Raw genomic sequence first — 26,451 nt, forward strand, 5'->3', positions numbered from 1 at the left:
GGCCTTGCTAGTTCATAGTGTTTTTCCAAGTCTCCTTTTTCCTTGTTGATTTTCTGCCCAGTTTATCTATTATTAAAAATAGGGTACTGAAGTCTTTGTTCTTGTTGAACTGTTTATTTCTCCCCTTAATTCTGTCAGTTTTTGCTTCCTGTATTTTTCTTAATTCTTCTCTTCTCTCTTTTCCTTGGTGTGGATTATTCCTATTGACCGAGTTCACGGACTCTTCTGCCAGCTCAGTTCTGATGTTGAGATCCTCTAGTAAAAATTTCATTTTAATTATTATACTTTTAAACTCCAGAATCTCTATTTGGTTCCTGTTCATAATTTATATCTCTTTATTGATAGTCTTGATTTGGCAAGACATGCATGTAGCCTTGTAGATCCCCTAGGAATATGTCAGAGCTTTTCAAAGACCTCTGAGGACAGACATCTCATTCCCTAGATCTTCCTTTTCAGTTTTTCTCTAGACCATGATTACCTCAACTGGTATCATAGCCTCAGGCAGTTACTATTTAAACAACGCTGCTGATTGTTTTGGATAGACACTCTGGGGATAGGGCTTTTTCTGGGAGTTAGTGCAAAATCAGGTCAAATAATGAATGACAAGGCCTTGTGTACAGGTTTGTTCTAGGGAGCTGCAAGATAGTTCAAATAGTAATAAAACTCTGGGAATGAAATGGGTCTTTCTGAGGAACTCCAATCCGGGTCTTTCCTCTCTGGTGGCTATAAGGCTGCTGATTCTCAAAGCTACTGTGGAGCTGGGAGAAAGTAACGGAATAGGCCGAGTTAAAAAGCCTCAAACCCTGCTGTTCTTATGGAAGTTCAGCAGTTTATAAAATGCTGTCAACCTTTGGTTAATTTCCAGAGTTCAGAAGAGGCAATTTTGACAATTTTTGCTATTTGTTGCTTTTATGGAGGAGTATGTTTACAGAGTTGCTACATTATATTTTTGAGCATGATATAAGTTAAACTATGAAAAGGAAACAAGGCAAAACATGGTATAATCAGAGCATAATGCTATTCAAGAATTGGTGACTGTGCATTAAATATTTATATAGTATAGCAGTACCTGGGGAAACGAGCCCATTACTTCCTCTATCAGTGATGTAGGAAGCACTCTGGTTGTATGCTTTGAGAAGTTTAATAGCTTCATGCATACGTTGGGAGGAAAAGTACGATTAGGTTATTGATTCTTTTTCCTTAATCATGTGGAAGCTTTAGGGGAGAACAAAAGGGAATAAAGAAAATGCATGAAGAAATGGCAGGTCCCGGCAAGAAGATTTCTGATCTTTTTCATTACAGTATCAGAAATCCAAACCTCAATCTACCAGTGTGAATCAATTTGCTGATTTAATTTTGTGCAAGTCAAAAAGTAAATAAAATATGTGGAAGAAGAATTCAGCTACTACTGTGCATATCCTTATGGGAGATAAGGATATGATCTAATACGGCCCATCCTCCCAAATAATTAAAACTACAATGTTCTACTTCCATATTTGAAAAAGTTCTCCATTAGCTCTTTCCTAGTAAAATATTTTGAGATCCTCAAATACCTACTGTATTTACTATATATAACAAGTTCAACTTTTTAAATTAATTACATGATTACAATGTATCTATCTTTCAAGATCCCTAAAGAATGTCTTCAAAACACAGATATTTTGCAGCCTTGGAAATGTTTATTTAATAATTTGATAAATTATTGGATTTCTCACCTCAGATAGTTTTAAGTATTATAGAGCCAAATCAGCTAGGCTCAAACAAGATTTCACTTCTCTATTGAATTCATGCACTCTTAGCTCAGCCAAGCACAAAACAGCTAATGCCGTCACATTTGAAAAGCTTTTATGCTGAATTTGACACAAAAGCAATCACAAAGCAGACAAAAAAGGAATTCTCTTTCAAAAGCTGAAAGGGGAAAAAATAAATGAAAACTCTGAGCCTGGGTAAATCTCTCTTGACACTGGAAAGGAAAGCTTAAAATCATCAAGAAATATTTTTTCCAAAGAATTCATTGCCAAGTTTGGGCCAATCTTAATAGCCTGGGAAACAGGTTGTGAAGTCAACCGAGATTCTGCCAAATAAAATAAATCCCATGGTGACCGCTGCTGGCAATTTTAGGTGCCAATGTCATACCATCTTACTTCTTATGAAAGTTAAATGGCATCATCTCTCATAGGATTCTGTCATAGCTTATTGGCAGGGAGTTTGATTAAAATGGAAATCCTGTATGATTTTTCCCTAACATCTGTCATTCCATCTCAAAAAAACATTGTTTTACTAAGGCCATGGAGAAGATCAACTGAAGCCGTTTGGTTAACAGAATCAGCTACTTCCTCGCATTATGTTTTTGTTTCCAAAAAGTTAAAGGTTATATAGAAAGAAACTACATATATTATGGGCATCTCTTAATGACCTGTTCATTAATCATCAACACGATGGGCTATCTATAGCTTGTTCTTTTGATAAATCAAGACTGTCTTGTTGCCATCTCCTTCCAGCTTGACCATGTTTTCAAGATGGACTGCCCCTGGATGCTACCTCAGATTTGATTTCTCTCCTGTGACATGCTTGTTGTTGTCCCCATTTTTTCTCCACTACTTTTTTTAACCAAGAGGAGGAGGCTGTCTGAATGTCCAGTCAGTAAGGAGATGGTTAAGGGTGGAACTTTATGAGATGTTGCAAAGAATTTAAAATGATAATTATCAAAAGTTATAAAGCAACAACTTATAAGTGTTTATGTAAGGATACTAAGTTTAAAGTCAGAATTCAAAATTGTATCTCCATTATGAGGACAATGAAAACATGTAGATAAGAAATGGAAGAGATTACAAAGATGAGCAATGATGAATCATAGATATATCAGAATTGTAAATGAATTTTTCTTTAGTTCAGGTATGATGACTGGTTTAAATTTTCAAAGAGTATACTACTACTGTTACTTGCCTTTGGAACCATTTCACTGTGACAGTGCGGGTAGTCATCAGTGACGCTGCTGCAAGGGAGGCTGGCTGCTTTAATCACAGCTCTCCACCTCTGTAGACACAGCCTGATGATCGCCTTACGAGGCTCACCAGCTCTCTCGCTAATCTTAGGCACGGAGACTCGGAAAGAATTTATGGAGCAAGGAGATCCTGCTCAAATTATCCAATGCCTCTTTAAGTCTATTTTCACCCTTTCTTCATAAAAGAACATTATAAGTGGTAAGCCAGCTATTAACCACTCAGTAGTGATAACATATTAGACATAAAGGCCAGATCTCCATTTTATATACCCCCTGAATTTTAGAAAAATTAAAAATTGTAGTTTCATTAAAAAGGGGATATAATTTGCAATTATCTTTTTAGTTTTTCATAGTAAAACAGAATATGAAAACCTCTCCCCAGTATACTGTTTCATCGTTTTCATTTCCCACCTGTTGGCTTCTCAGTAATATGATCTCATTTGTCAATTCATAATTACAGTTGTCCCCCTTTCTGATCTTCATAGTGTTTTCTTGATTTGTTTTAGCCACATATAACACAACGGGTAGAAGAGAAAATCTGTGAGGTCATCTATAAGAGCAATTGCTATGCATTCACATCCTAACGCTATGATTTTTAAGAGGAGTTTCTGAACTTCTCTAGGCTTCAATTTTCTCACCTGTAAACTGTGAACAATAATAGTTTTCATGGAAGATTCCTGATTACTTATAGCTTTAACATATGTCATTTAGGAAATGGACGGAAAAATTACAGCTTTGGTCATCTTTATATAATGAACATGCACTGAAAGGGCAACTATACACACACACACACACAGTTAATTCATAACATATAACATATAACACAAACAGAAACATCGGTTTCTACAGATAATGGCTGAGCCATTTTTATGATGTAGTTTTAGACTGACAGTTGAAAAGCAATTTTTTTATTTTGAAAGTGTAACAAGGATAGCAATTATAATAACATCTTGTCTTTGTTTTCGGTGTTTAAAACATATGACTTGTTTTGATGATGAAATTGTTTTGTTTTGTCCTTTCATATTTTCTTTTGCCCTTCTTTTCATCTCTTATTTAGAGTCCCTTGCTTTTTTAAGGGCTAGAAAACCCTAATCATTCCTGCCATCACTTTAAGATTCTTGTAGTTTTTAAGATTTCTCATGTGCCAACTTGCAGAGTCTTCTTGCCCTTATCAAATTTATCACAATATGCCTCCTTCCCTTTTTCTTTCTTTCTTTTTTTTTTAAAGATTTTATTTATTTATTCGACAGAGATAGAGACAGCCAGCGAGAGAGGGAACACAAGCAGGGGGAGTGGGAGAGGAAGAAGCAGGCTCATAGCGGAGGAGCCTGATGTGGGGCTCGATCCCATAATGCCAGGATCACGCCCTGAGCCGAAGGCAGACGCTTAACCGCTGTGCCACCCAGGCGCCCCGCCCTTCCCTTTTTCTAACTCAAGGGTCCAGCCCAAACTCTTTTCCCTGTTAATTCCTCCCAATCAGTTAATCACTTTCTTCTAAGATCTGCTAGATTCATAGAATCCTCAGTTTTTGGACAGGAAAAAGAAATGGCATAACATACTGGGTACCTTATGGATAAGACCAGAGCCTTCGAGAACAGCTGCATGAATTCAAGCTTTCCCATAGTCAAACCAAGAATTGGGAACATCATCATTAGAAATTCCTATGCCTTCTATGTTCATCCAAAGGAGAAAATCCTAGTGGCAACAAGTATCTCGTGAAAAAAGTAACTGCTTCCAACAGAGGTAATGATGAATCTGTAAAGTCCTATGTGATTTCTTTTTCTTTTTTTTAAGATTTTATTTATTTGACAGAGAGAGAGACAGCCAGCGAGAGAGGGAACACAAGCACAAGCAGGGAGAGTGGGAGAGGAAGAAGCAGGTTCCCAGCATAGGAGCCTGATGTGGGGCTTGACCCCAGGACCCTGGGATCACGTCCTGAGCCCTGAGCCAAAGGCAGATGCTTAATGACTGAGTCACCCAGGTGCCCCAGTCCTATGTGATTTCTAACATTCTTGTCATACAAACAAAAATCTTGTCCTCATAGCAGCGCAGGTCCTTTGGAGAAGTGGCTATGGCTGAGGCTGGCTAAAAGCTCATTAGCTCACTATTCCCATTTCCTCTTCCTGATGTTAAATTGGGAACGTGTTCTGGTCAATGGGAGGTGGGTCGAAGTGACATACATAATCTCCAGGCCTTATCCATAGAACCCCGTGGATAAAGTGGCCAAATTCTCTCTTACTTTCCTGCAGTGACTGTGGGCAGCCATGAGTTTAAGATGATGCTATCACAAAATTGGAAAAGCCTGGATTTCTCAAGTTGCTATTTAAGAGAGAACTCCCAGGAAGAGCTCTTCAACCTTCACTGCAGTATGATACAGTCAGGGAATTCATCTTTATTATATTAAACTATTGAGATTTCAGGGTTTATTTTTCAAATAAACATAGCACAAATACATATGCCATGTAGCTCAACACAGCCTAAACACTGACTCATTTAGAAATAGAAGTCACTTCGTCCAAGAAAATCACAATATAATGTTTTTTTTCCCAGATGACATAGCTAATTTGTGATTCAGACAATTGTTTAGCAAAAGGCTTTTTTCCAACATGAAAAAAAAAACATCTATAGAGGGTTTTGATAAAAAATTCAATCTAATCAAGTTCTTACTGTGTTACTTCTCTGCTTAGCATTTAAGGTCTTTCCCAATTGACCCATAAGTATGAGGTTTGAAAGAATTAAAAGCACGTAAGGTACCAGGCATGATGCTTGATAAAACACAGTCAGTAAACAAATATTATTTCCTTTCTCTTTTCTCTTTCTTTTATCACAACGAGTTCTAGACTCTGAAGTGGACAGATATATGATGGAGTTTCGGGGGTGGGGGGAAGAAGAAGAAGAGAAGGAAGAGAAAGAAGTAGAGAAATTGGTCTGAAGGTCAAAGACCTGGAGGAGAAAGTAAGAAGACCCCTTATCCTTGCCTTATCCTTACACTTCCCCTACCTTCTCCATTCAGGGCCCTACTTAGGAAGGAGTAGACCCGTTACTTTTTCTAGGAACGAATTAATTCCAAATGACTGACATTATGCTACCACACAAGTATGTGTATCAACTATGAAGTGATCTCAAAAGATGGTGTAATGTGAAAACCAGCCTATGATACCTGGATTAAACAAAATTAATCTTAAGATTGATATTAGCCATCAGTTTTCCTCTAATCTCTACTTTGGCTGAAAAGTCTACTGTTCGTTTCAGCTTAAACCTAGTTTTCTTTTAATAAATTGGCATTAAAAATCATTAAATTTTAATCCATGGTTATAATTTTATCCAGTATAACTGATAGTTTATTTTAAGAACACATCTGTGATACCAACCTTGGTTTCTGTGATTTTCTTTTGGATTGCATCCATTGTGTAGGGAGCCTCCTTCCATGTTTCGAGCTTGGCTCTGGCCTGTCCCAACACCTGCTCAGCCTCTTCTTTCGCTTCCAGCCATTGTGTTGAATCCTTTAACATTTCATTCAACTGCTGCCTCCGGTTCTGAAGGTGTTCCTGTACTTCATCCCACTGACTCTGAATTCTTTCAACTGGAATAGAAGGAAAAATGAATATATAGGAGTAAATGCTAGCCTGGAGAAGACATTTGAAATTTAACCTTCAAAGAAGATCTCACTTTTTATACCATTCATTAAAAAAAAAATGTTCATTGTGTTACAGCTAGGACAATGGACAATAGAATTCCTTACTTTTTCCAATGGCAAACGTGAGGTTATCTTCCTCAAGGTGACCTAGAACATCCGCAGTGTATGTAAAAATTTAACTCTGTCTATTCTCAATCCCCAGAGCCAAATATGAGTAATCTTTTTGAAAGGTACTAGAGCAGATTGCCTGAATCCCCTTGCCCTTACCACCTGAGTGCCCAACAACCTGACTTCTGATACTATTATTGGCAACTCATTCCTTGAAGGACTTGTGGTGCCACAAAGAATTTGTTTTGCCACCTAAGTGGCAGGCTAGATATACCGGGGAATCGATGATTCCTGCCACCTCACCTCCCGGAAGCAGCCTGTAACCAAGGACTGATGGTACATATTGGGGTATGAATAGTTTTGCCCCCTTCATGCCAGGGATGATCACTGGGGAGCATTTATTTTACAAGGGTTCCAGAGATCTCCTAGTGGGAAGAAGCTCCAGTAGCCCACAGAAGTAACCTGCTTGAAAATGCACCATCCTTTATTGACACCCCTGCCTTCCTCACTCGCTCAATCCCCTACTGATGTTTCCCTCAAATCCCAAATAAGCCACATGCTCTGGTCTTCTTCTGGAGCAACCCAAGAGCAGACAGGCCTACTAGAAATGTCTTGTAACAATATCTAAGAATTCTTACTGGTTATATTCTGTAAGTAAGACAAGCTTATATTGAGGCCATTTTTTGATATCACTGTGAGTCAGAGATGGAGATGCCCTATCAATTCTGCTCTGAAGTACTTTATTTTAGTAGAATAAAAATAAAAATGACCACATTGTTTTTTTTTTTCCTTTTGAGGACCACATTATCTTCTCTTTAGGCTGATTTCATAAAACAGAAATAATATCCTGGAAAATAAGTAATAAAACCACTATCAACTTTATTCCTTAAGCAAAACCTGATAGACATTCTAGATTTTTCCCAAGGTTTCAATGAATACCATATGTAATTGGTTACTAATTTTTCTCATATAGAACTCCTTGCCACTTCTCACATATTCCTACTGCAAAGCTCTACCATTTCTTGCCTACATGTCTGTAGTACTCTCTAGCCCCTCCGTCTCAAGTCTCTGTTTTGTAATGCAACTTTCACACTACAGAGAGAGTAATAGTTAATATAAATCTGATCGCCCCACTCCTTCATTTAAACCCTTCAGTGTCTCCCCACTGTCCTATGGAATATCTTAGCTTGACATACATTTTCCTCTGTGATCTGGCCTGGATAATCCGAGAGATTTATTTATAAAGAAACAAATTATAATATAATCCAGGTGTAGGAAAATCACCAAAGATAATACAAGAAATTGGGCCTTGCAGCAGTGGAGCTGTGACTACATCTAGAACCAGGAAATCAGGGGAGGGAAAAGTGGCCAGAAGCTGAGAATCACAAGGAGAGAAGCACATTAACTTTTTGCCAAGGAACACCATTGGCCTGAGGCAACTTCACCAGAAGGAACCAGGAGAATAAATACCCTGATCTCACTTTGTCCTCTCTCTCCTACCAGGTCTCCCTGGTGGGTAAACCAACTGGAAGTCAGAGGGCACGGGAGCCCAGTGATGACACATATCAACCCCTCAGAGGAGAGACCAAAGAAGAGAAGAGTGAAGAAGGGCTTTGGATAGACACATAAAATGTACACAGCACAGTCCTATAAAATTGTACCTCATGATGTAAGTTTAGTCCTTCTTCATTAACTCTGTTGTTGCCCCCTAAAGTTTAAGAGAACTTAGGTGTTAAAGAAGTACTTGAGATTTTCTGCAAATAAGCATGAGAGCTAGACAAATCCTAGAAGACTAGTGATTGTGACATGAAATCAAGAATCTGGTACCTAGAATAGGTAAAACCAGGTGAGTGGCACTCATCATAAACAACTGTTTTTATTGGATTCATTTCTGTTTGGGTATTTGCTTGGTGTTCCGAAACCAGTCAGCATAGTATATTCCAACTTGGGTTAACACGTGAACCTCTGTTTAAATGTCAGTTTCTCTCTATAATCTTGGAGCACCCTTCTTTTTTGCTTGTTTCATTGTTGTTGTTGCCCCACAAGGTAGTGCGACACCTAATATAGGTGAGATTTATAGTTATTAGTCTTCTATTTAATCTTTAGTTTACAAAATTAATAGTGCAAATGCTATTATAAGGAAGCTGTTTAAAATAGACCTTTACGTATTCTGAAATAATTCTCCATCAGTCATAGAAATAACTCATATTCCAATTACAAGCCATTTTTTTCAACTTATCATGGCTGGCTACTTTATTATGCATAGTTGGCACCTTTTTTTTCTTAGCCTATTTTTATATACTATATGTATATGAAAATAATAAAATTGGCTTTCCCTAAAAAGTCTCTGATTCCAGTTTGCTTTTGCATTAATCAGCCTTGATTAGTGACATTTTATTATGCTAGCAAACTTTTTAAAATGCCTAGTATTTTTGATAAAAACATGGTAAGCCATTTGCATTCATTCCAGTGAACACTTCATACATCTTATAGTTCATTTCAATAGGGTAGACATAATCTTTATATTTAAAAAGGCCATCATAGGAGAAAAAATTAAGATAGTTCTTCCTATTGTGTGGGTATGTATCTCCTCATTGTGGCAAAAGGAAGAAACTTTCATAGCCCAGATCATTATTTCAGACAAATATACCATTTGAATGCTTGTTCAGGCACAACGGTAAAAGTTTTCATCCCAAAGGGGTCATGTATATGTCACGTAGCAAGGCAAACTGTTTCATTGGTGTACAGATCGCACTGAGGGCATGCTTTCTCATCCTTGACCTTCAGCTGTACATGATCGTCAGATAATACTTAACTAAATAAAATTACAGGCTACAGACTCACTCAACAATCCATCTACCCCTCCAAGCACCCCTACCCATCAATCCATTCATCTAGCCTGATAGTCACCATTTTATTTACCATCTACTAGATACCAGGCATTATGCTAAGCTGTGGGGAAACAAAGGAGTCAAGACAGATTCCCTGGCTTCTGGTTGGTGCCTGTTAGATAAAGCTGTTATTCACTATATACCCAAAGAATAAAGGATGAACAGTTCCAGGGAAAAGATAACGAGTTCAGTCTTGGACCTACTCAGTCAGAGGTTCTGAGGATCATCTACATCACAATACCATTTTAATCATGTGGACTGGAGGTGCGATGGCATAGCCATGTATCGGGGGAGAGAGATCTGGGATTAGAAATTACTACAGAGAAGTAATGAAGACCTCAGTGTGAATGCATTCTCACTGACATGGTATGTAGATTGACTAGAACACAGGGGTAAAGATCAAGTCCTGGAATATATAACACATAAAGACAGAATGAAGCAAAGGTAGCCAATAATATGAATGAATGAATGGCTAGAGAGGTAGGAGGAATGCCTGGAAAGTGTACTTTCACAAAAACATGGACAAGAAAGTATTGCAAAAACCCAAACGTGGTCAACACTTTTAAAAGCCATAAATGTCACGCCAGGTAATAAAAATCATAATAATTAACATTCATTTGAATACCTACACTGCTTAAAGCACCGTTTTAAGTTCTGTATGAGTGTTAACTCATTTAATCGTCATGATGATCTTATGAGGTAGGTATCATTGTTTATGCTGCTGCTGCTGTTGCTACTTCTCCTCATTGAACAGAGGAAGAAACAGCCTGCATTAAAGAACTGACATAAGGTCATACAGACAGTGAGTGGGAGAGCCAACACTTGGACCCAAATAGTCAGACTCCCCAAAGCCCATGCCAGAAGTATCCACTGGCTTTGACCACATGGAATTCACTCAGGACCATACAAAAAACAATTTCAGTGGAGTGGTGGAAATCTTACTGTAAGGGATTGACAAATGAATTGGCCAATGATAAATGGAGTTGGAAGATAATTACCCTTTGTGGGTAACAACTGTGAGGTGCATTTTTCACTGTCTCCCAGAGTTCACTCATCAGAGTTGAACTCAAGTTGCCTACAGCAATAACCTGCTTGATAATTGGTTCAATTGTTGGCTTCTTTCCCTGGTTTGTTGTGTCACTGTCTTACTGGTACTTCATGGGATCACCTTACAAGTAAAACACTTTCACTCAAATCACTGTTTCAAGGTCATCTTCTGGGAGAAGCTAGTCAAAGTTAGAATTTTATTCATTAAAAAAAAACCTTAGTGCACAGCCCAGTGCTTGGTGCCTGGTGTACTTTCAATAACTGTCTGTCAAATGAATTGTACATGAAGACTATTTTAATTATCCATGCTTCCTTTTTATAATGATGTAAAAATGCCACTTCCAAAGTTAACCCTTGCTCAGGACCTGGGGTCTTTCTTCTTTAAAAGGAGTCACTGTCTCTTTACTGCATTGTAAGTTTACATAAGTTGAATACTGGTTTAAGAATTATGCTCATCGTCACTCATCATCAGGGAAATGCAAACCAAAACTACCATGAGATAGCACCTCACACCTGTCAGAATGGCTAAAATCAACAACACAAGAAACAACAGGTGTTGGTGAGGATACAGAGAAAAAGGAACCCTCATGCAGTGTTGGTGGGAATGCAAAGTGATGCAGCCACTCTGGAAAACAGTGTGAAGGTTCTTCAAAAAGTTAAAATTAGAACTCCCTTATGACCCAGCTGGGTATTTACCCAAAGGATACAGAAACACTAATTCAAAGGGATACATACACCCCTACGTTTATAGCAGCATTCTTTATAATAGCCGAACTATGGAAGCAGCCCAAGTGTCCACTGACTGATGAATGGCTAAGGAAGAGGTGGTATATATACGATGGAATATCACTCAGCCATAAAAAAGAATGAAATCTTGCCATTTGCAATGACATGGATGGATCTAGAGAGTGCAATGCTAAATGAAATCAGTCAGTCAGAGAAAGACAAATACCATAAGATTCTACTCATAAGTGGAATTTAAGGAACAGAAAAAAAAACAAGCAAAGGGAAAAAATGAGAGACAGAGAAACAAAGCAAGAAACAGACTCTTAATTAGAAAAAACAATCTGATAGTTACTGGAGGGGAACGGGTGGGGGATGGGGATTAAGGAGTGCACTTGTGATGAACACTGGGTGATGTACGGAAGTGTTGAATTACTATATTGTTCACCTGAAACTAATATAACACTGTATGCTAACTAACTGGAATTAAAATAAAAACTTTAAAAAAGAATTGCGTATTTCCCTCTCATTCTTCAGGATCTCTATTTTAAGCAAACAAATATTTTCCAGGCATCCTTTGTTTCTGATTTAATGCCTCTGCACCAACCATATTTTTTAGTATAGAACATCTTCAATATCATATTTACTAGAATATTCTCATCTGATGAAAAAATCCATAAATTAAAAGGTATGTTGGTCTGCGAAGGGGATTCTTGTGAGTCAAAAAGAATCAATGATCTTTCTTTAATATTTTTAAAATAAACTGTAGATCAGAGAGAATCTGTTGAAATGTCTTTTTGCCTCACACTGTCTTTTTAATTAAATCTGAGATGGCATAATATAGAAGAGAATATGTATATTTCAGATAAGGATATTTTTATGGGCATTTTCAAATTTTAAAACATACTGAGCTTCAGAGGCTAATAACAACAATAAAATATCATATTGTTATTAACAAAAGTACAAGGAGAGGAATACTAGAAAGACAGTAAACAGATGTATTGACCCTTGTGAAATAAATACCCATATGTGAGAATCCATTTTGCAGAACAGAAATTATAGAGAGATTACTTCCTTTACAAAAGGATTCACTGTAAGATTTCTTTAAATAGCCAACTTGTTAGATATATTTAAAATATTATTTGACTGATATTCCATTCCCAGGTATACATCCAAGACAAATGCATACATGTATTCGCCAAAGGACATGTACTAAATTGGAAGCTTCCCCTAACTGGAATCTACCCAAATTCCCCTCTACCGGAAAATGCCTAAATACACTGTGGTATATTAGCACACTATCCAGCAATAGGAGTAAAATATCTACAACTTATGCAATAGTGTGTATTAATCTCACAAACATAATGTTGAGGGAAAGAAGCCAGCCAAAAACAAGGGCATACTGTTTTATTTCAGTTATATAATGTATAAAAAGAGGAAAAAGTAGGATGACTGTAGAAGGCAGGACAGTGGTTATCCTTGTGGGACTGGTAGTCACTGAAAGAGACGTGCCGGACGCTGCATAAGTTCTGGATATTATTCTGTTTCTTGATTTGATGGCTGTTTACACAGTGGTATTTAGTTTGTGCAAACTCACCAAGCTAAACATTTCTAACATGTGCATTTTCCCTTATGTATATTGTACTTCAATAAAAATTTAACGAAGTATGATTTGACTTGTAAAATGTATTGTGCATACAACATTGGAGAATTCGTCTTTTCAAAAGGGCTGCAACCTGTGAAATATGCATCACTGGCAGATATGAATGATAATAAGAGATGCACTGGTTTTGCTGAGGATAGAATACAATTTAGGTCTGAGACTGGTGTGATAAAGAACATCTCAGAAATACTCATTGGGGGCGCCTGGGTGGCACAGTCGTTAACCGTCTGCCTTCAGCTCAGGGCGTGATCCCAGCAGTCTGGGATGGGGCCCCACATCAGGCTCCTCCGCTAGGAGCCTGCTTCTTCCTCTCCCACTCCCCCTGCTTGTGTTCCCTCTCTTGCTGGCTGTCTCTCTGTCAAATAAATAAATAAAATCTTCAAAAAAAAAAAAGAAAAGAAATACTCATTGGCCAGTGAACCAGACTAGACTCACAGAAACAAATCAGCACATGGAGACGAATGAAGCAGTTATTAGGCTATTTAACAAGAGAAACAAAGTACCCCAATTGACTGATGTAGCTGTTCTAAGAGCAGACCCTGCAGACACATATACAAAAGAAAACTTAAGAAGTATGATATATATTCCATTTTGTCAAGGAATGAAAGTAAACATAAAATCTGCAGATCATCAGAGAGAAGCAGTTACTTTGGAACTGGACCGTTGTGGTAGTTGGACATCATGTGGACTTGCTAATCATCCATGCCTGGGCCAACAATTCAAACTACAGAATTTCACCACACTTGCAATGCTGCACCCAGGATATTATTGATAGACCAAAGATATATTATGGCAGTGTACTTGGTCACTAGAGCCCACACTGTTAGATTTATTACATTTATACCCAATTCATCTGACACGCAGAAGTGAAATAATAATAAAATATATGCATATAAACTCAGACAATCTGTGCATGTTGGTAATTGAAGAGCTACCCAAATGTGTGCATTTCTCCTTTCAGAGGGCCATCATGGAAAGCTTCTCAACTGATTTGTCCAGTAAGTAGATGCTGGATAATGAAGGGAAATAAATAACCAATGCTAAGACTCAGGATGACAGACTGGGACTCAGCATGTATCCTGATTTACAGATCTCTAGAAGTGTCAAATTGGAAACTCAGCAATCATGTCAAGAACCACAATACTGCAGAGAAAGAAACAGTTCAGTTGATTGAGTACTAACCAATCTTTCACTTCATGTTTTTAAGCTAGCTATGTTTGATTATCGATATACGTTCTTGACTGATAAAAATTCCCACAACATCTCTCCCAGGGAAAAATGTTATTTACAAAAACGAAATGATTGCCTTTTTGACTATACATTGCTACAGAACAAAGAACAGCTCTGTTGCAATTTCTGCACTGAATTTATAGTTTGAGAATTAGAAGTTACTGTGACTAAGTTTTAGAAAGAAGCCTTGACTAGCAGTTAGTAACGGGCTATAGCCCTAGATTTGTGATTAAATTTAATTTGCAAAAGTTGCTTCACTACAGCTTCAATTTCCTCAACTGCAAAACTGAAATAATGATGGTTGTACAACCAAAGAATTGTTGTGAAGATAAAATTCAACAATGAATAAGAGCGTAGAGGACAATACCGAAGCCAGGTGTTACTGCTTCTCTGTACAAAGACCAAACAATGGATTATAGTCGTCAGGGAACATTTGTGATCTGCTAGGTGGAGCACACTATGGACCTCAATGATTCCATTGGGTACTTAAGTAATCCAGGTGGAAATTACCAAGCTGGAAGAGTGAATTTGCAGGCAAATGTATCAAAAATGGGTAAAGAATGGCAGATATTTAACTATGGGCAACTGTAAGGAAAATGATTCCAACTGGAATTAAGATAATGAGTTGTGATAGTTAAAGATGGGAAAGAGATGTGGGAATCACAACAGACTGTTCTCTGAGGCTAAAATAGTCAACAAAATGTTGGGGTGATCAAAAAGGGAGCTAAAAGAAGAAAAGAAAGAAACCACCATTATCCTAGTCCTGTACAAAGTTAGGGTACATCTCTGCCTTGAGGAATGTGAACATATCTTAAAATTTGATATTCAAAGACTTATAAGAAACCAAGGTTAGTGAAAATAATAATAATAACCAAAATTATAGGGTATATTAAGACTTGTTTCATGCACTTCCCAAGGCATTTAAACATGGTTCTCTAGAAGACTTATTTATAGTTAAGTTCTGCAAAGAGGAATCTCAACTAAAACCCACTAAGAAGAGGGAGAAACAAATATACTAACCATGAAGTCAAATGTAACTAGTGTGAATGGACACTTGCTGTATTTAGGAACAGGACATGAGGAATGTGGCTGCTATGTAAACACAGAAAAAAATGTCATTTCAGACCGAAAAGCTGAAAAGGGAAGGGAGTTATAGGCACATGATTAAATCCTAGCCACTATGACTAATTTGAATATCTGCTCCTTTTCTAAATCCTAAAAAGCTAGAATTCAGAAACAGCCAAACATTACGTTTAAACTCATGGAAGACAGACCTAGAGTAAACAACCACGTTAAAAATATTTTATAATATTAGTCTAATGTTTGAGGTTAGTTTGAACATGGCAAAGATCAGTAACTTAATGCTATTTCACAGTGTTTACTCTCTGTAAAATGAGGATAAACAAGGAGATTAATAATCTATGAAGATTCAGGAAATAATAAGCACAAAGCACTGAGCAGCGTGTCTGGCCCTTGCTTTCTATTATAGGGGTGAAGATAGACAACCACGTACTTCCGTAACACCAGTGAAATTCTCAAATCTTGAGACACAAAGCAAAAGCGAGCAGACTGGATGATCCCTGAGGTTCTTACCAGCTCTAAAAGTCTGTGAAATACATGTTTCTTGATGTCTCTCTCAGAGCTAGAGGCTCACCTTACAAGGCTAATGGGAAGAACTCAGCTCAGTGAGTGGATGAGCAAAAAGAATATCAACAGCCACATATCATTCCTCTGGATGGACCATTGGTATGATTCAGCTTGACAATCTTAAATTCAGTCATGTTAAAATTCAGTTAAAAAAAACTTAAGCCAACCTAAAAAAAAAAAGTTTCCTTTCTTTTGAAGAAAAAATTTTTAAGTGAGGTAAAACTGACATACAACATTATATTAGTTTCAGGTGTACAACATAGTAATTCAATATTTGTATATATTGAGAAATGATCACATTAATAAGTTTAGTTAACAACCAAAAGTTCTTTCCTTCTGGGGTGATAGTATTTTTCTGTATCTTGATAGAGGCCTACGTCACACTAGTGTACCCACCATTCATCAAAACTCACTGAAGGGGACACATAAGACTTGTGCATTTGACTATGCAAATTTTGCCACAAGCAAGCAAATAACTGTAAATGAATACTGAGCTCTAATTAATGATACACATGTTGAAGTGTTTAGGGGTAAAGGGTACCGATGTCTCCAAACTTTGAAATGTATAAAAAAAATGGGGGGGGTTGATGGGAGGATAAAGGGTTGAAGTGGGACACTAGAATCTAGATGGTGAGTTCATGGGTATTCAGTGTAGAGTTCCTTCAGCTTTTCTGTGCATTTGAATTTTTCAGAATACAATGTTAGATAAGATGCTCTCTCACAGCAAGCACGAAGCAGCATATTATTCAGGCAGCTTTCTAAGTCACTAAGACCACTTTCCAATTAAGAAAAAAATACCATCTGTGAATATGTAAGTCTAAAAGATAGTAAATAGCATTTCTATGAGTGGAAATGATGAAACATTTTGCTGAAAGTCACACCCAATGTATATGGTGAGGAACTGCAAGTGGAATTCCGGCAGCTCTCTTAATTTCATAATCAACAGACGGTCAGAGACCTATTACCTCATTTAAAGTATGCTGAATATTCTAACAGAGAAAAGGAGTCCTCTGAAAAAAGCTCCCTTTCCTGTTGTGGTTATAAACCATAGGTAAATGCATGCTGGTGCCCACTCTGCAAGATGAGTTAAGGTCAAAGGAGGCTTGCATTTTTGCTACCAGTTAGAGAGTCACAGATTATGCAAATATACCATCATCCAGTCATAATGAAACATGTAAGCTATTTTATTAATTTCAAAGGCAGACAATGAAATGTGATATTATTTGATCATTAAAATGAATTTCAAAAATGGTTTCCTTTGGCAGGAAGAAAGCCTGACGTTGAGGGGAAAGCTTCATCTACAGTTATGCAAAAATACTTCAGTGTAAGAAACCACAAATGTTGGAGGGGATGTGGAGAAAGGGGATCCCTCTCACACTGTTGGTGGGAATGCAAGTTGGTACAGCCACTCTGGAAAACAGTGTGGAGGTCCCTTAAAAAGTTAAAAATTGAGCTACCCTATGATTCAGCCATTGCACTACTGGGTATTTACCCCAAAGATACAGACGTAGTGAAGAGAAGGCCCCTATGCACCCCAATGTTCATAGCAGCATTATCCACAATAGCTAAATCGGGGAAGGAACCGAGATGCCCTTCAACAGATGACTGGATTAAGAAGTTGTGGTCCATATATACAATGGAATATTACTCAGCCATCAGAAAGAACGATTACCCAACATTTGCAGCAACATGGACGGGACTGGAGGAGATTATGCTAAGTGAAATAAGTCAAGCAGAGAAAGGCAATTATCATGTGGTTTCACTCATTTATCGAACATAAGAAACAGCAGGGAGATCGGTAGGAGAAGGAAGGGAAGAATGAAGGGGGGGTAAACAGAAGAGGGAATGAACCATGAGAGACTATGGACTCTGGGAAACAAACTGGAGGGCTTTAGAGGGGAGGGGGGTGGGGGATTGGGATAGGCTGGTGATGGGTATTAAGGAGGGCATGTATTGCATGGTGCACTGGGTGTTACATGCAAATAATGAATCATGGAACATTACATCAAAAACTGGGGATGTACTGTATGGTGACTAACATAATAAAAAATTATTATAAAAAATACTTCAGTGTATAATCCTAGGTCACTCAGAAGAAATGGAAAAGAACTATCCAGGTGTGATATGACACAATATATCACTGGACGATCCATCTGTCCCACTGGCCCCCGCTGTCAACTAATTAACTGCCAAATGTAGCAAATAAAGTACTAACAACTCAAAAGGGTTCAGCAAGAGTTCGCTAAAGTGGAGTAAAGGGGACCATTACAATTCCAGCACCGCGGATTTATTACCGTGTCACCGGCATGCAACGCACACAGCCAAACCCATTCATCACTGTACATTTTCACATCAAAATTGATGCATTTGTTGGAATGCGAAATTTTCAAAAAGATGTAGACTAAAAAAGGCATTTTTTCTCCCTGAACACACATTGAATTTCATCCCTACACCTTGTCACTCAAAGTTTTATTTGACAAGGGCAGAAAATGCAAGTTATACTTGAGAAGCAAAGAGGGCTCTCTTTACAAGCACACTCCACAGCGTAGCCATTCAAGTTCAGGAATAAAAATAAATATAAAACAATTCCTTGAAAAAACAATGGGCTACGAAGCAAAACATCAGACCCCATCTACTGGAGGAGTATTCTATATTTTTCGTCTTCCTTATGTCCTTCCCTACAGGTGTAGGTGTCTCTCTCCTTCCCATGCCTAATTCCCTCCCTGTACTCAGTCTGCCAATTTCTTCTGGCTCCTGAAAGAAGTGATCCCATTTTTTACCCACGCCATATCTTCAACCTTAGTCCAGAACCTCATCTAAAAAGAAAACAACAAACAGATGGGTTTTGCTTTTGGGCCCAACACCACATCTGGCCAACCTGATGTCATCTTCCCTCATAGAAGAATGGTTTATGCTGGCACTCCGGAAGGGATGGCCTGCGTCCCAGCAGTATCCACATCACCTGGCAGCTTGCGAGAAATGCAGTATCTTGGGCCCCACCCGAAACCTAACTGATCAGATTCTACACGTTTAAACCAGATTCCAGGGGTGACTTGTGTGCACATTAAAGTTTGCGAAACGCTAGTCAATATGCACTATTTCCACGTTCACACCTCCGGTTCCTTTCTTAGTCACTACATTTTGACTATTGCTACCGCAATTGTAGATAATAGCTGAAATGGAAATTGCCCTTGAAATTGTTGTAGATAATAGCTATGACATTCAAGTCACCACCGCGCTAGAGATTCTGAGGTATTTATTTTGGCAGACCTCCCTTCAGTACTTGCCCTCATTGATAAGCCCTCCTTGAAACCTTCTTTCGATCCACATGGCATGGAATTTACTCTACCTTTCTGGCCGCTCCTCAGCCTCCTCAGCGCATCTCTTAAATGTCGCTGTTCCCTATGAGTCTTTTTTTTTTTTTTTTTGAGTCTTCTCACTTGATGTTTTCTCTCCCTGGTGAGTTCATCTACTTATATCGCTTCATTTACTACCTTTACAATGATCATAGTCAAATCTGTTTTAACCTAAGAACTCTCTCCCAAACTCCATATCCACAGAGTCAAACATCTCCTAAATCCCTTTTAAACATTCAGTGTATCCAAAACTTGATCACATCATCTTCACCCTTCTCCCCTAATCACTGACACACATCTGTTCCTCTACCTAGTCATTCGAAGAGAAACATACAAATCATCCCTGATTTCTCTTTCTTCCGTATCCTTTAACCAAGATACCAAGTCATTCATACAACCTCCGTAATCGTTCTTCTAACCTCTCTATCATCCAGCTGTCGCTTCCCTAGACTGTTTTAATTAGAAGCCTCCTGATGCTCTCTCTTATTTACTGAATCATAACTTTGCGCAATTGAATCAACTGGGATGCTTTGAAAAATACCAATGTCTGTGCCCTGGTCCCAAAGCTTTTTCTGTCATTGGCTTGGGGTGGAGTCCAGGCACTGGCATTTTTTAAAAGCCCCCAGTGCCTTTAGTGATTCTAATGTGCAGCTAGGACTGAAAAGCACTGCTCCAACACTGGCCTTTTGCCCTCCCTGTTTATCTTCAGCACTTTGGTCAGAGAAGGCTTTTGAAGATGGAAAATCGGAGTCTGATATCATGTGTTAAATTGCCCTAATGTCACCCTTTCACTGCTCTCAGAATACGATCCAAATTATTTACCTGACTTGTAAGACCTTTCCCAGCTTCTTGACTTCTACCGCCTGCTGTGAACCTTAGAATCCAGCTTTACAGCCACAAATGAGTTCACTACATGTGTGATGTGAACCAGATCTGGGCACAGATTGTTCTCCACCCTTGTCCACTCTATAGAACTTGGCTCAGAAGCCACTATCATTGGTTGTTTTTTCCTGACTGTTCTCTTCTGCCCCACCAAGCCTTGTTTCATGGGTTTGAACACAGCGATTACACTATCTGGCAATTATCTGTTCTTTTGTCTGTCTTACACACTGCATGGTGCTGATTTTAGGAGACGAAATGTATTTTTAAATTCAGGACCCAGCCCACATTTGGCATGTAGGAAGGTATAAAGAAACGTGTGGAAAGGGCAAACACAACTCTTACATCATAAATGAGAATTTCTGTGCCACTGCAAAAACAAAATTGTCACCAACAAATAAACAAAAAGTACATACATTTGGGCAATATTATGAAGATAAAGTCCATGTTCAAAGTTTTTCAGACTTTGTGAGAGTGAGACTTCCGTATATAGGGAAAAGAGGAACTGAATTATTGAAGTATAGTCTCAGTTGATCTCTTTCAAATACTTCTCCAGAAAAGCAAAACGTAGGATCAAAAATAAATAAAGATCACTTGATTCTGGTTCATTTAACATATGTCCTGTTATTAAATACAGGATCAGTGATTATAAAATACTTTTCAGACTAAAGTAGTTGTAGCAGTATAGACTGAAAGACCAAAAATAAAAGTGCAGGAAGACTCAAATTGCCCTTCCCAGGCCTCATTTCGAGATAATCTTTGCTTATTTAAACCTTGGCAACTCGTAAATGTTACAGTAAATAATGTGAAATACGGGGGAGATGAAAAGTAACTCTTCCTATTCTAACGATCCCAATTCAAATGACAAAATAGTTTCACACAAAATATGTAAATTGGCTTTGGACATTAGAATGGCGGCTCCTAAAATGGTAGAGCAGCTCCTAAAATGAAATGCTCGAGTTTATAAGAAACAACAACAAAAAAATCTGTATATGAACCCCACTATTTCCATCTACCTCTGGGTAAATCATAACTATACATCCGGAGAAGAAAGACCCAAGAGAGAGACAATACCTTGGTGAAACATATGGCTAAGAAATACAGGAACAGAATAGTGTAATTGCCTTAATTTTAGAAGGAAATCTTCTTAAATAGAATTTCTGCAGTGAAAGAAGAAATAGAGGAATTTTAAATGAGGTAATCTATGTGAAAAGTGCTTTATAAACCGCAAAGCTGTCAGCAAACATAAGGTACTATTATTATTTTCTTTAAAATGAGATATAAGCAGAGCACTGTGCCTATACTATTCATAGCAAAGAAACCATCTTTTAAAAACATATAAAATGGATGCCTTGTAACAAAAACAAAAAGAAAGGCACACAAACATTGCCAGAACTGGATATTACACAAGATTATACTTTTGTTCTGAGAAGTTCTTATAAAGAGCCATTTGATTGTATGATGTGAATTTATTTTTGTAGATTTATTCATTTCTTTATCCCTTTGTCTATCCATTCATTCATTACAAACTTTTTCTTCATAATCTATTATGTGCTTGAGATTGAGTTAGCATGTATTCAAAACCAAAGCTGCATAAAGGAGTCATAAACATTTTATAAGTAAACTGCCTAATTCAGCATTCACATGCATTTGGAATCTGTGTCTTTATGACAGAATTCACTTATTTGAATGCATCATCCATTAGGAAGAAAAGCTAAAGAGGGGATTTTCATAGCTCCCTCTGGCCTTATGAATTATGGTAACGATTCTGGTCTTTAGTCTCTGTGCAGTGGGAATCCACTGAAAGGCTGCACACAGGGAAGTGACACATCTGATCTGGGTGTGAAAAGATTAGTCAGACTGTCAATTAGAGAATAGATTGGGGGAGGGGCAGGAAAAGATGCAGAAAAATAGAGCAACAAGTTAGGACAGGTGTCCAGGCACAGCCTGATGGTCATTGGTAGACTGAAAGATAAAAACAAATTAGTAAAATATTTAGAAGATTAAATGTAGAGGACTTTGCCTAAACTCTTCCCTCTGCATAGAATGCATTGCCTGGTACATGATAGATACTTCATGAATGCTTTTGAGGGGAAATGAATGGGATTATTAACCTTGCAATTCTTTCATCGGGTCTCAGAAGATCTGACCCTGTTATGGAATGACTCCCCCCTCCACCTCCACCCCCAGAAAACGATGGAACTAATAGACTACAACCACAGTGACTGTTTCTCAGCAAGGTCTGCCTAGGTCACTGTGCCTCTTCTAGAATACGGGCTACATGTAATGTCTGCAAAGTCTTTCCTCAAGACACTTTGTTGGGAAGTCTTACTTGCTTAAATTTTTCTTGGCTTGACTTTTGAGTCACTTGTAGATAAATAAGAGAGAGCAGGTCCTTTTTGTATCACATGGATCTGCAATTTTATTTCAAATATGAGTTCTTAATTATCCCCAAGAGAAAAAGTTAAGTACATAGTTTGCCATATGGAATGCATCAACCAGGTGAGAGGTCAGAGGGGTCACCATGAGAGGTGCCATTCATATAGTGAGGAATAAATGAAACCAGGAGTACAAGGGACAAAGGCGAAGTCTTGGGAGAGAGGCAGACTAAGGTCAGGAAAAGGAGATGAGAGATTTGGGAAAGGTTACATTGTCTCTATGTTCAAGGCAAAGGCTCCAGAGATGAAGCATGAGAGGTGGTCCCCAGACTAAGCAAAATGAACCTCTTGGGTAATCACTGAAAGCTTCAGGGAAGAGCTTAGAGCATGGGCCACAAGACATTTGGTATAAAAGGAAATGACAGAAATATTTGTGGAGTTCACTTTGGCAGTTAAAGAAGCAAAATCAGACAGGAAACTTAAGGGATGTGAGCTGCCTCATTGTGGGAGCCAAGATTTGGAAGGAGTAAGGAACATGAAAGTAGATGGTTAGGCAAAGCACAGGAAGCCAAGTTAGTCAATGAGTAGGAAATTTCCACTTGAAATTGAATTTATGATACAAAGAATTGTTAAAATGAAAAAAATTTGAAAATGTCTGGACAAGAAGATTCCACTCATCAACCAGCCAAGGTAAAATACAGATTTGTATCCCATCACTCCACATTTATACTCTTTTTTTTTAAATTTATTCGACAGAGATAGAGACAGCCAGCGAGAGAGGGAACACAAGCAGGGGGAGTGGGAGAGGAAGAAGCGCTCATAGCGGAGGAGCCTGATGTGGGGCTCGATCCCATAAAGCCGGGATCACGCCCTGAGCCGAAGGCAGACGCTTAACCGCTGTGCCACTCAGGTGCCCCGTTGTGCCACTCAGGCGCCCCCATATTTATACTCTTAATCTGATTTTTAGAAGGAGCTCATTGCTGATGAAACCTCTGTTTTCTTTTCCCTGGATTTTGCCATCCTTCCTGTTGTGTTTTGTTTTGTTTTGTTTTTTTACCATTTCCACCAAAACTACTCCCCTACTCTCTTTCACTATCTTTGAGTTCATCAACATTCTCCTTGACTATATTCAGATTCTTTAGTTGTCCTATATTCCGGGGTCCACTTGAAAGCACTTACTACATGTAACTGGTGCCAGTGGGAAGTTCCAGCTCAGAACAAACTTATCTTTACGTCAGTCCCGATAGGAAAAACTAACATTGACTCCAATGACAAGGAGGTCCTCAGCCCTTTTCCTTGGCTGAAGCGCAGTTACATGACCGTTCTTGAAAATTAGGAAAAGTCATGCTATGAAAAAGCAGAAAGCACGAGCCCTAATATGTTAGCTACAAATCTGTATATTGATTCTCCCAGTCTGAATAAAGCTTAGGTAAGAGATCGATCCTTAGGCATTTTTGTACACACAGATAAAACATGTTAAGTTTTCCCAAGATACATATTAGCACAGCGTTCAAAACAAAGTCAGTATAGTTGTTTTCCCCCAAACAAAAGATATGTTATGAAACCACCATGCACGCTATCAGTTCCAATGGTGTCACTGACCTTCCTCATCTCATTGCTTTATTTTTTTTCATCCTTTTATTTTTTTTTTTCTCTACTCAATCTCTGTCTCTTGCTGCTTCATAAGCTAGCTGTTACTGGGAACCTAATGAAAGGGTGGTTTTTTTTTTTTTTTGCCTGCCCTGAGTCCAAACCTTCCTACATAACTGCTTCATTACTCTATTCCCTTTGAACACTAAAAACAAAAACAAAAAGAAAAAACAAAGCTGAAACAGGTAATGTGAGAGGTTCATGAATATCTCCATCCAGGACATCATCATCTTAATTGGTTTATAACCCGCTGTGCTGAATAATTCTCTCACTCATCTTAGGGGTTTTTTTTTGTGTGTGTAGGTTTGTTTTTTTTTTAGCCTTAAAAATGAAAACTTCTTAGTTTGTTGTGAAAACTAAGCAACAATGAGGAAATGCTATAGGATTTCAAAAAACAGCTTCAGCAATGACCCCAGAAGCCTCAGAGCCTCTATGTAATTTCAGATTGGAGAAAATGATCCACGAGGGACCATGTGTTTGCCAGGTTTTCGTTCACATTTTACCAACCACAGTGTGACTATGAATTCAGGATGCTAAGCCCACACCTCCCCTCAATTGTCTCTGAAAGAAAAACTAAAGAAATCAACAATGATGAAAAGAAAAGACCTACACAGAAGTAGATGGTGGAAAAGCTATAAAGGTCAAGGATAAAGTTTCAGGAAAGTTGTTCTAATTTGTGTTCAAAGTTATATGTTCCTGACAGTAGAAAAGAAAGGTAAATTCTCACAGATTTATAATTATGTAAAAAAAAGTCCCATCATTAGTATTATTCCTAAAAGTAGATAAATGCTTATACTTCAGGCATCTGAAAAAAATGGAATAACATTAAGTAGGTGCATTTACACATGCCTTTTGGAACACTTGAGCTCTACTGAGAAAAAAAAAAGGTACTTACTCTGCTCCCACCTCAAATTTCCTGAATTAGAATCTTCCAGGTCTTAAGCAAGCACATGTATTCGCAAGATGGACAACAGTGCCCCAAGGAGGTGAAGATTTGTTCTTGAGGGACAAAAATTCTTACTATAATCTAAGGGTCACAGTGGTTTGTGACTCTCCGAAGGGCCACAATATAAACAGATCACAGAGCATATCTGTGGGATTAAGATGATTAGAAAACAAAAACTCTAAAAGGGCTTCTTAGAGGTTAATGATGAATAAAAGGTTGAGAAACACTGTGCTAGTGTAATATATTTTAAAACACTTTCTGCACATAAAACATGTAATTTATTGGATGGAATTGGGAAAACACAGACAGAGATAAAAAAAAATAAGTTCACTTGAATTCCCCCAGTTGACAGCTGTTGAACATTTTGAGGTATATCCTTCAGTTATCATTTGTCTTGCTGGCTTTTTCTCTTTCTTTTTGTCTTTTTTTTCTCTTTTGTGCAAAATTAGGATCACATGGCATAAATAATTTCGTATCCTACTTTTGCACACTTAGCCATTTATGTCGTAATCACTCATTCCCTATGCCATTAAATTATTTGAAACTACTTCTAATAAACATTGTGATACATTTAACAACAAACTTCCTCCTAAACATTAAATGTATATCTTTATAGTGTCAGGTAGAATTAGCATTAGTATAGTAATAGAAAGTATGAATCTTTAGATTAATCATTTTCCTCTGATAAATAAGCAAATTACAAGCTTAAATAAAAGCTATCTGACAAAGTGGTAACCAAATTCACTGTTCAGTGTTTCTATCTCTGTACCAACAATGCCCTTTTACCTTTTTCCTTCTCACTCTGTGTCTCTGTTTCTGTCTCTCTCTTGAGGCCGTTTTTCAAATCAAACCTTCTGGAATGTCTGCTTATGAGTGTTATTCCTACCTATGCAGCTCTAAAGACAGTGAAATCAAGGAATGAGTGCAGAATGCAAAGGGTTTGGGACTAAGCCAGGACGACAGTGTCTTTAAGGACAGGGCACCTTGATTTTCACCTAATGCTCATCTGATACTCCCTGCTGTATTGTTTACGGGGCAACGGTACTTTTCTTACATGTGATTACTGACTGCAAATTAATGTAGATGGAGAAAGAATAGAAAGCTTTTCCTTTATTTATCTGGGTCAGGGATTGGTTTTTATGTTAAAACCCTGTGCTAAGCTGTAGAGGTGTGTGTGTGTGTGTGTGTGTGTGTGTGTGTGTGTGTGTGTGACAGAGAGAGAGAGAGAGACAGAAGGAGGGAAAGGGGGAGGGAGGAATATTTGCTTTCAGGGTCCTATTCATTCAAGTTTA

General features: G+C 38.0%; 1 protein-coding gene across 9 annotated transcripts in view; it reads right to left on the reverse strand.

Annotated features, from left to right (window-relative positions):
- The window catches only part of DMD (dystrophin), a 2,070,581-nt gene that overhangs the window by 530,564 nt on the left and 1,513,566 nt on the right, over positions 1–26,451 (reverse strand). For all 9 annotated transcript variants that reach the window (XM_034649821.1, XM_034649815.1, XM_034649816.1 and 6 more), the window contains one exon: positions 6,376–6,587. In XM_034649821.1, coding sequence (XP_034505712.1) covers positions 6,376–6,587 — 212 coding nt within the window. The remainder of the gene's footprint in view (positions 1–6,375; positions 6,588–26,451) is intronic.

The sequence above is a fragment of the Ailuropoda melanoleuca genome, chromosome X (assembly GCF_002007445.2).
Source record: "Ailuropoda melanoleuca isolate Jingjing chromosome X, ASM200744v2, whole genome shotgun sequence".
NCBI classification, from domain to species: Eukaryota; Metazoa; Chordata; class Mammalia; order Carnivora; family Ursidae; genus Ailuropoda; species Ailuropoda melanoleuca.